We start from the raw sequence: 10,973 nt of genomic DNA, 5'->3' as shown, positions 1-10,973 counted from the left end.
TGGTAAGTCAGTGTCTGCTCTAGAGTGACCAAGTAAGGAGTTGATCCTTACGTCACAGGTTCGAATGCCACTGTGGGACGTGGAGACAGGTCCTTTGGATGAGACTGTATAAACCAAGGTCCTGTGTTGCAGTAGGTGCTGGCACGAAAAAGATCCCTCACTGCTCAATGGCCCTGAGTGCCGAGCATAGGTCAAAACCTGCAGCTCTCCACCGGCAAGCGGTGGTGTCTCCATATGAGTGAAAAATTCTTGAGAGGGACGTTAAACAACTAACAAATAATTCAATGTAGTTTACACATACCATGATAATTATCATGATTATGTCATTCGCTGTTTACAAGCTGGTATAACCGACTTCACACCGAATTTCATACAAACTATTAAATCATTGCCAAATAGTTATGACATCATCAATTATAGCTATATTTAGAGTATTCACTGCCATGACTGTGAAATTTACACAGCGGGCCCATGAAAACTATCCATTAACAAACTTACAAGTTTTTGGGTTTTTTTTCATTTGGGTCTGCCATGTACTACCCAACATATGGTTGCATTGTGCTCAAATAAATTTCATAACCACACTCCACAAAGAAAACGAAGTTTGATATTCTATGTAATATACACTATTTTTTTCTTAATCTTATCACTGCAGCTGAACTGTACCATCTGAATTTTACAACTTAAAATCAATTATTTCAAATTCTTTGTGAAATAAAATGTAATAAAGTATTAATAAGCATGACAAGCTATTGTAGTAAAAGTTTGATAATATCATCAAAGTGTTTACAATTTGAGTATGTACTATAAAATAGATAACATCAGCTGATCAGTGTATACATGTATGTGATGTGCGTGCTGGCATTTATCAATCTGTGTGTATAATTTAATCCAAATAATTTAATTATATATTTTAAAAAATCTTACCTTAATTCTTTTGAATCGTTCATACTTCACAGGAATGACATAGACACTATAACACATCACTGATAACTTTTTTCTTACTCGTTACACAAAAATTCTGTCGTCAGAATTTCCTCGCAATCGCACACAAGATCTTCAGTTCAGAATAAATCCTTCTTTATACTAATGCTCCATACACGTAATCAGAAATGTTAATCTGCACATAAGCCTAGCTGCGGATTGAATAATGCATGTCTACATACGCAATCAATGTCAAACATACAGTGCGAATTTTTGATTCGTTGACAAATGCCGCCATGCTGATCCCCTACCCACAATGCCGTTGAATGTTTACATCCAGTGCGATCGAACCAAAACATTTGCGATATTGTAATTTTGGTTAGGAATTAGATAGGTGTTTAAAGTGACAAATATATAGGCATATTTCAGTACCAACATAACAGAAAGCCGTCATATAGTAATTGCTAGCGCTCTCGAGCGCTAGCAACTACGTTAGTAGTCGGAACATACTAAAGACCTGACCTACTAAAGACCTGACTGACCTGACCAACATAAAATTCTCCAAAAATCACTATTTTGAGTTTTTATATCAATTTTTTCATGTTAATTTCTTAATCACAAGGTGCAATTCAATTGAATAAAGGTTTCTTCAATCATTTTTACCAAATTTATTGTCATTTATCCATTCATTTCATGAAAATTTAATGACCTGACCAAAATTGAAATGACCTGACCAAATGATAATCGTTCATAATTGTTATCTTTTTAAAAATATTTGATACGTTTTTATCATATATTCTCTATTATAGTGATTGATAGTTTAGATAAAATGTTTTTAGAAACATTTTTACCAAATATTTAGTCTTTATCCATTCATTTCACGATAATTTAATGACCTGACCAAATTTGAAATGACCTGACCAAATGATTATCATTCATAATTGAAATGAATGGATAAAGGACAATAAATTTGGTAAAAATGATTGAATAAACCTATTTTTGGAGAATTTTATGTTGGTCAGGTCAGTCAGGTCTTTAGTATGTTCCTTAGTAGTCTAGGTCACCTACACGTTTGTCGCATCGATATAGCTCACACCATCTTGAGTGGGGGGTCAAACGGCTTGCGTGACCTAGGCTACTACGTTAGTCTATATTTCTGAAATTCGCATGCTCGACTTCACGGTCGGGGATTCTGGGAAAACTACTGTAGATAGACTGTACGATAACAATTTCGTTTTGTCATACAAAAATAGAAATGATCCGAATTTCAGACCTTTCCTGTCTGATATGCGCGATATACATTTCGTAGGTTAGAGACAATCAATACCAGTCTAGATCTGGATTCTGAATTTTTTTTTAATTTATTGTCTAACCTACACATAAAAGTACAAGAAAAAAATTGGCCATATAATGCCAAGATTCTAGACATCTAGCTTTCCTTACAGTTTTACCAGCTTAGTGGATAATTCCGGCAAGCTCGAAAAAAAAAAAAAAAAAAAAAAAAAAAAAAAAAAAATCTTTTTCAGAGTATGTCGGAAAGATATGTCAATTTAGTGTTTCGTGTTTTGTTGTCTAACCTGCACGTAAATGAACAAAAAGTCACAGTAACTCGGGTCTTATAAAACCAAGACTGTTATTTCTAAAGTTGTAATGAATACATAGCTTTTCTAATCTACCTTCATGGATCTTTCCGGCAAGCTCGGAAAACCGCGGCAACCTCGGATATGTTTTCCGAGCTTGCCGGAAAGGCCCGAAGGTGCTCATTGGTTCTACTGACCATATATTTTTCACCTCGAAATTGAAATTACAGTAAAATACAGAATGCTTAAAGCACAGTTAGGAGTTATGCCATTGCCGACGTGAAGCACACTCTTAGATTCACCATTCTGAATTGTGACACCCCCCCCCCAAACTCAACTCCCAGTGCACCAATCTGCCTTCCTATTAATAATTAATCGATTCAGCAAATTTAACAAATGGTTCAGATATCTTCTTCTGTATTTTATTATGCTACAGCGCTAGCTCACCAATCTTTTTAAAAGATAAGCTTGTAATTGTATACATTTAGGTCCTGACAAGGCATGTACGCGTTGATCTATTTTTAGTTTGTAAACAACTTGTTCTTATATTTACATGAAATTCATTTCGTAAAAATAGCTTTAAATAAAGCATGATTTTTTTTTCTTTTTATGGCAAATAAAAATATCTAGTATTCTAGATAGTATGAAATAAAAATTTTGTAGTAAATATCAACATTTTTAGCTATTTGAAAAAAGATATTTATGACGTACTGACCCCTAAATATAGGGCCAGCCCCCTTTTCTTGATTTTATCTGAAAGCCCTTGTTATTTCACACAACTTTTCTTCTATATGTCTTCGCAAAATATTTTTAGTTTCAAAGTTATTAAACAAAAAGCAACAAATTTTCATGAAAAAAATTCTTAAAATTTGCTATCAAATAACATACAAATTTGAAATGTTTAGCCAATAATTTTAACATTTGACACAACTATAATACGTTAGCTACATTTTCTTAAAATTTTCACGTAACTATCTTACGTAGTTCCCAAGATCTCAGCCGGACAATAGACCCTCCAAATATCAATTAAAGGGCAATAACTCTTAAATAAAGGCGTAAATCAAAAAATTGAAAAAAAACGTTTTAGGCCTTAAAACATAATGTTTCTTTCCTGAAAGTTTCATAAAAATTAGGCGAAAAATCTCCGAGAAATCAGCTGTTAAAAATTTGCGGGAAAAAAAGAAGAAACAGTAGAATAACAGAAGGGTCTTCCGAAGCGGAAGCTCGGAAGACCCTAATGATGAGAAAGTAAAGTAGCAATTAATAATAATTAATAAACCGAAAGATTTGCGGTCCTCACCACTCGCACTTCTTTCTCTGTATCAGGACTAAAGAATATCGAACACTCCTTAAGATCAGATTAAACCAGAATTAATCGCAATCTCATAAAATTCTACCGAAGTTTTTTTCTTCTTGCACTTCTCAGCGACAAAATGCGATTTTGTCAAAGTCTTACCAAAGCCTTTCCGCTGTTGCAGCTGGGCAGTGTTTCTCACTTTGAATGGGGAAAAGTCAATGCATGAATCAATGTGCTGCCTAAACATTATCTGCCGATGATTAAAAGCTCATATGAAAACTGAAATCCCATATTTTATTGATGTTATAATAGAAATCACAAATTATTTAAGTAACCCCTCTTGTCTAGCTACATGTATAAATATCATGTTAGCAGAAGACAGAATGTATTAAATTTGACCCAAATATGAGCCACCAAAACAACATGAAAACAATATTCCACATTGTTAAAGTTGTGCATAATATATATTTAAGAAAATTGAAATGACTCTAGAATATTTTCTATTCCACGCCCTCCCATTTCTTTGCATCCTTTGTAACTCGCATACCCCTATTTCTTTGCACTAAGAAACTTTTACATCATATTTTCTTTTTATGCTTGGAGATCGAGGGGACAATGAAGTTTAGAATAACTTGTATCCAGTTGAAATGTATTAAACTCACATTAAATAATATGATCACTGCAACCTAACAAATTACTTTCTTAGAGTAGGTGTTATATTGATGACTAACGGTGTACCAAAACACGCATCATCAACAATGTCACGTGACAGCTAAGTAGATATAAAAAGCTTCTAATTTCAGAATGCCGTGTGCTTGCCGGTACCATCAAGTGCTCTCTAAGATTTATAAATATCTTCTTTTTAAGTGTTTCGATTAAAAAACTACCAATTTTTTTTTAGGAAAACTACAAACGAATAAAGGTAGGATTATTGATCTAAAATAAGTTACACCGTATAATGGTGCCTTTATATAGCTCTCATGCTGATTTGATTGCTTGCTTTTTATCTATTTTTTAAATTTAATTTTATTAATTATTTTTTTTTTTTTTGGGGGGGGGGGCAATATTACAGTGTATATATATATATATATATATATATATATATATATATATATATATATATATATATATATATATATATATATATATATATATATATATATTGGTGAAGATGTTTTCTTGAAATCTTGACATAAATGTTTTATTTTTGCATGAATTGCTGAAAAGTACTATATGGTCGGATAGAAAAACTAGTTAACTTGTATTCAAATTTAAAACAATTACGTTAGCAAAGTTTACATGATATAAGACATATTTGTTTAAATTTTTTTGTCTAAGATAAAAATGGTATCAAAAGGCACACTTTTCGGCAGTTTGTTCACAAAAACCTTACAAGCTCAAAAGCGAGTGGTTTCTACATCCGCCACAAACCGGCAGGCGAACGACATAACAGAAGTAACACCAATCACAGTAAGGAAGAAAATCACGTGACTGAACAGCACTTTCAAATATTTTGGTTCCATAATTTTAATAAAGTCTCTAAAAGAAATTGTTTAAGAGCGCATTCTTGATGATTTACTATAAAAAAAAAATTCACAACAGTACTCATTGATATAAACACAATAATTATTTGGTCTGTCTCCACATATCATGACATACGTGTTGTATATTTTCATTGCAAAGGGTCCATTCCAAAAAGTGTTAGACAACATAAACCGAATAAGAAACCCAAAATCAACTCACCAGGCACCAAATATACCAACTTCAGCGGAGACAGCCAAACCGTTCGAGAAAATCCCCGGACCAAAAAGAATTCCAATCATAGGCACGTTGTTAGATTACACAAAGAAAGACGGATATCGCTTCGACAAACTGTTTGAGGTGAATTTTGCGTAAAAAATCTTATTATCTATTACTCGATATTTTCTTTTCTTTATTTGTTTAGTAGTTGAGCTTGGTTTATGTAACATTAACCATCTTCGAAGCTCTCAGTACATGTATATACATGTACATTAACCCTATAAAAATACAAATACTATACATATAACATGTATAATACTAGCGATGTTTGGGTTACAACTTACAAGTATATATAAATATAAATTTACCAACAGGCATTTACAGAAAGATCTCTTCAATATGGACCTGTATTTAAAGAACAAATAGCTAATATGACAACAGTTGTTATCACAGACCCTTCTGAGTACAACAAGGTCATACGAGCAGAGGGAAAGTATCCAAAACGACGTGTTCTTGATCCATGGTTCGTGTATCGTGAGAAGAACAAGATGGGACAAGGCCTTGTAAACGCGTAAGATTGATAAGGACTCTTTTATGTTGTATGACTATATATAAAGACTTTAAGAAAGTAGCATAAATCCAAATTGATTCCATCAAAAACAACTGGGGGAAAGAAACACCTATTTAAATTTGTATATAGACAAATATAGTAATCCAACTTCATTTCAAAATTAAAATCTAGACACAGGAGCATTGTTACCTGTCATACCTTTTTTTCTGAATGGTAACAGCCAAGGTTCTGAGTGGCACAAGTACCGGAGTGCCACCTCCAAGAAAATGCTGAAGATGAAGGAGGTGTTGGACTATTGTGCAAGCATGGACAAAGTAGCAGACGACTTCATTATACACCTCTCCAATCTTAGAAATCAACACAATGAAGTTGTTGGCATTGATAAAGAATGTTTTAAATGGGCCATGGAATGTACGTATTCTTATTTCCCCATTTTTTACTTTTTTCGCATGAAAAAAATTATCTTGATTTTCTGGCTAAGCTGCTACAAGGACTAAAACTACTTTTCTGTTTCATCTTCAGCTATTGGTACCTTTCTCTTCGAATCCAGATTAGGCTGTTTTGGACCAAATCCTCCGACCCAGGCTCTAGAATTCATAGAGCACCTGCAAGGCCTATTTCATTATATGCAAATACTCTTGTATAGTTTTCCAATTTACAAGATAATTCCCACAAAACCATGGAAAAAATATGAAAATCACTGCGACAACGTATTTCGAATTGGCAGATCGTATATAGACAGGGTAATATTTAAATAAAAGAAAACGAAACAGAGATAAAATCAGTAAATAAATAGTTCAGACTTATATGACATTAATGTAATTTGTTTGTGTTCAGTTAAAATTAAGAAAAAAAAATCATTTTAGAAAGCGGCTGAAATCCAAAAGAACCCCACCAAGGATGGTGAAAAGTCTTCTTTTATAGAGTATATCATAAATCAGGAATCGCTGTCAGAGGGAGAAGCCTTATCCACTTGTGCTGATATCCTTGTGGGTGCCACGGAAACGGTAGGGACTCCGGAATAGTGGCAGATTTTTTGACAAATATGCTTCAAAAGAAACACTTTTGCTAATGAAGTAAAGCATTTCTGAACACAGGCATAGTCTCCTCTTCAAAATCACATAAATCCTGAATGAGGAAGATAGTGACTTAGCTGAAGGATTTATCAACAGACTTTCTGTCTCAAATACCTCTTATGAAAATTTAACTCTCAACAATATTGAATCCGATCAAAGTTCATTGAGAACAGATGCTATTCTGTTAACTGTTCTAAAAATATATTTAAATGTGTGTATTCCTTTTCTTCTGCAGACCTCCAGTGGTACTCTTTGGGTCTTGTACTGTCTAGCCAAAAACCCAAAAGTCCAAGAGAAATTATACGAAGAAGCAAAAAGAGTTTTATACAACAACGAAGCAATTACTCCTGAGAAACTTTCTCAACTGCATTACGTCAAGGCAGTCATTAAGGAAACGTTTAGGTAGTATTAGACATTAGATTAGGTGGAGCCAAAAAAAATTGCATATTTGATTTACTTGATATTACACTAGTACACAAAATATTTGAAGTGGACAATCAAAGATGGATTGTTCTAAAACCCATCGAATATCCAAGCCTACACCTAAATTGTTTTTACTTTATTTCCATGTCTTTTGATGGACTAGTGTTCTAGTCATTCAAAAAAATTCATGCGAACGGTATTTTAAAATTACGTTTTGAAATTCAGGTCTGATACCCAATCATCTGAATACAGCTCTACTTGCAAATAATCTTATCACTTACAGATTTAATCCTTTCTCATCATATCTCTAAAGGTTACATCCTCTCCCCTTAACTCTCTACAGGTTTATCCTCTCACCTTATCTGTCTAAATTTTATATCCTCTCACCTTATCCCTGCACAAATTACATCCTCTAATCTTATCTCCTTACAGGTAATATCCTTACATCCTCTCCCCTTAACTCTCTACTGGTTTTATCCTTTCATCTTCACTGTCTAAATTTTATATCCTCTAACGTTAATCTCTGTAAGGTTATCTACTCTCACCTTAACTCCCTACAGGTTATATCCTATCCCCTTATTTCTCTACAGGTTTTCCTCTCCCCTTATCTCCGTACAAGGTTTTCTTCTCTTGTCGTTTTTCTATAGGTTTAATCCTTTCGTATTAACTCTCTAGAGGTCATATCCACTCACTTCATCTCTTTCAGGTTATATCCTCTCAGCTTATCTCACAACAGGTTATGAACTTTCACTTTTTTCTCTATAGGTTATATCTTTTCACCTTTTCTCTCTACAGGTTATATCTTTTCACCTTTTTTTCTCTACAGGTTATATCATCTCACCTTATCTCTGTATAGGTTATACCCTCTCACCTTATCTCTCTACATGTTATACCCTCTCACCTTTTCTTTCTACAGATTATATCCTCTCACCTTCATCACAAGCAGGTACTTGGAAAAGGACCTAGAGGTTGGAGGTTACTCCCTCCCAGCTGGGGAAGGGAATATTAGCATCATTCTAAAATCTTCCCAAAACGTGTTGGTTTTGTGTTACATAAAGCGATTATTTATTATTTTATCTTACAGACCTTATATTGATTTACCTACAAGACCCTTTAACCCATTGGGCCCCAATATTAGACCACCATATCGATTTGCCTTTTATACTTCCATATTTATTTACCCGATTTTATCTCAATATCAATTTTGTTTAATATCTTTTAAAACCGAATTTTTATATAATTTTCCACCAGACCCATGTACACGCCAACCTGTATGGCATGTTTCGAGACAGCAAATTCTATCCAGACCCAGAAACCTTCAAACCCGAACGTTGGTTGAAGGAAAGTCACATGGATAAGGAACTGAAAGCACTCTCGAACCTCGTCTGGGGACACGGTGCCCGAATGTGCATAGGTTTGTAGAAAAATATTCTTTTTCCATGTAAAAAGGAATGAAAAAAATGAGAGCTGATTTTATTTTCACTCATTTTATTACAGGGCGAAGATTTGCAGAACAAGAGATGTACATTGTTTTGACAAAGGTGAATATGGGTTTTAATCTTTCATCTAGGATAAGGATGGCTATTAATTGGGGGAAAATTAACAAATGAAGTGCCATCATCTTTATAAGAATTTATTCTGTTTGGACTCAACATATACTGATATTTTTTAAAATGTTACATTTGTAATTTTGCCAAAACTCATAATTTAAATTTAATGTATATAAGGAAGTCGATTTCTAGCTTCTTATTTGTTTGCAGATTGTACAGAACTTTAAGATTGAATACAACCATGGAACAGTAGAGCCCGTGTTGAATATAGTGATGAACTCTGATCGTCCTTTTCTATTTTCGTTTATTCCAAGGAACTGAGAAAGTCTACCAATCTACGTCACCAGTGACAATATTGACAAGAGCAATAATACTAATCATGCTTTCAAACAAAGTGCATCATCACCAGTGTTATTTTATATTTAATATTAACCTCACTCTGAAAATTAATTTTGAGTTGTGGACCACTATATACACCTCACACTGATCATTCTGGCAGTAGCCCTTAATACAGAGTTGATAATATGGATTGTTATATATCAACGCATGTATTAACATTTCGGTAAAAGTCCCCAAGATAAACTTCATACAGATCATTTTTTGTTAATGGTCCTCAATACAAACTTCATATTGATTATTTGGGTTGTGGACCTCCATATCAACATAACTTCGAACATTTCATTTTGAGTTGTGAACCTCAATATAAATCCTAAACTGAACATTTGAGTTGTGGACCTCAATATAAATTCTAAACTGAACATTTGAGTAGTGGATCCCATACAAAACAAACACTTCACATTTGTTATGAATTTCCTTAATGTGAGGATTGTATTGAAGTCCACTACCCAAGCGTGTAAATGTGAGGTTTGTATTGAAGTCCACTACCCAAACGTGTAATGTGAGGTTTGTATTGAAGTCCACTACCCAAACGTGTACTGTGAGGTTTGTATTGAAGTCCACTACCCAAACATGTAATGCGAGGTTTGTATTGAAGTCCACTACCCGAACGTGTAAATGTGAGGTTTGTATTGAAGTCCACTACCCAAACGCGTAAATGTGAGGTTTGTATTTAAGTCCACTACCCAAACGTGTAATGTGAGGTTTGTATTGAAGTCCACTACCTAAATGTGTAATGTGAGGTTTGTATTGAAGTCCACTTCCCAAACGTGTAATGTGAAGTTTGTATTGAAGTCCACTACCCAAACATGTAATGCGAGGTTTGTATTGAAGTCCACTACCCAAACGTGTAAACGTGAGGTTTGTATTGAAGTCCACTACCCAAACGTGTAATGTGAGGTTTGTATTGAAGTCCACTACCCAAACGTGTAATGTGAGGTTTGTATTGAAGTCCACAAATCAGTGTGCAAAAGTATCAACTGTTCACGACAGGCTTTGTTGACGATATCGCAATGGATTGATTAGTCTGAAAGTATAAATAAACTAAAAGGTGCAACCAAATATATGTTTTATGTGTTTTAAGTTACATGTACTATAAATAAAACAAAACCGGAATATTTCAATAGCTAGGAGCTAGTTGTTTTTTTCCCCCGAAAAGGCATAGGAAGAACTTTGCAGGGTTTATGACGAGGTAAAGATTAAAATACATATAATTTTCTATTATTGTATAATATTTATTGTTACTTGCCGAAAGAATGCATAATTATGAAATTTAAAATGAACCGGGTGTTTAATCCTTCACAATCCCCCCATTTTTGAAATGGAGAAAAGTGTACTGACATTTTTAAAAATATCAACTGAAGTTGTTTTAAATAGTAATTTCTAACCTGTATTTTAGTATTTTGCTTTAATTTA

General features: G+C 33.8%; 1 protein-coding gene across 2 annotated transcripts; it reads left to right on the top strand.

Moving 5' to 3' along the window:
- Positions 1-4,623: 4,623 nt before the first annotated feature.
- LOC133200214 (cytochrome P450 10-like) lies at positions 4,624-10,683 on the top strand. 2 transcript variants are annotated; one of them, XM_061336029.1, is made up of 12 exons: positions 4,624-4,723; positions 5,140-5,271; positions 5,485-5,682; positions 5,916-6,112; positions 6,333-6,523; positions 6,635-6,855; positions 6,979-7,119; positions 7,424-7,590; positions 8,528-8,605; positions 8,862-9,025; positions 9,109-9,152; positions 9,372-10,683. In XM_061336029.1, the coding sequence occupies exons 2-12, from the start codon at positions 5,146-5,148 to the stop codon at positions 9,480-9,482; spliced, it is 1,638 nt and encodes a 545-aa protein (XP_061192013.1). In that variant the 5' UTR covers positions 4,624-4,723; positions 5,140-5,145; the 3' UTR covers positions 9,483-10,683. The 2 variants fall into 2 exon arrangements, 1 of the variants encoding a protein (XP_061192013.1); XR_009722899.1 differs by lacking the exons at positions 8,528-8,605; positions 9,372-10,683 and having other exon boundaries at positions 8,863-9,025.
- The last annotated feature ends 290 nt before the right edge of the window (positions 10,684-10,973 follow it).

The sequence above is a fragment of the Saccostrea echinata genome, unplaced genomic scaffold (assembly GCF_033153115.1).
Source record: "Saccostrea echinata isolate AGI-Se365-2 ecotype Australia unplaced genomic scaffold, CSIRO_AGI_Sech_v1 ptg000037l, whole genome shotgun sequence".
NCBI lineage: Eukaryota > Metazoa > Mollusca > Bivalvia > Ostreida > Ostreidae > Saccostrea > Saccostrea echinata.
This window is presented reverse-complemented; position numbering and strand designations above follow the sequence as displayed.

Coding starts and splice junctions, on each gene's coding strand:
- LOC133200214 (XM_061336029.1), top strand. CDS start 5,146: ATGGTATCAAAAGGCACACTTTTCGGCAGTTTGTTCACAAAAACCTTA. Junction 6,856..6,978: donor GCAGATCGTATATAGACAGG/GTAATATTTAAA, acceptor AAATCATTTTAG/AAAGCGGCTGAAATCCAAAA. Junction 8,606..8,861: donor GGTTACTCCCTCCCAGCTGG/GGAAGGGAATAT, acceptor AATTTTCCACCA/GACCCATGTACACGCCAACC.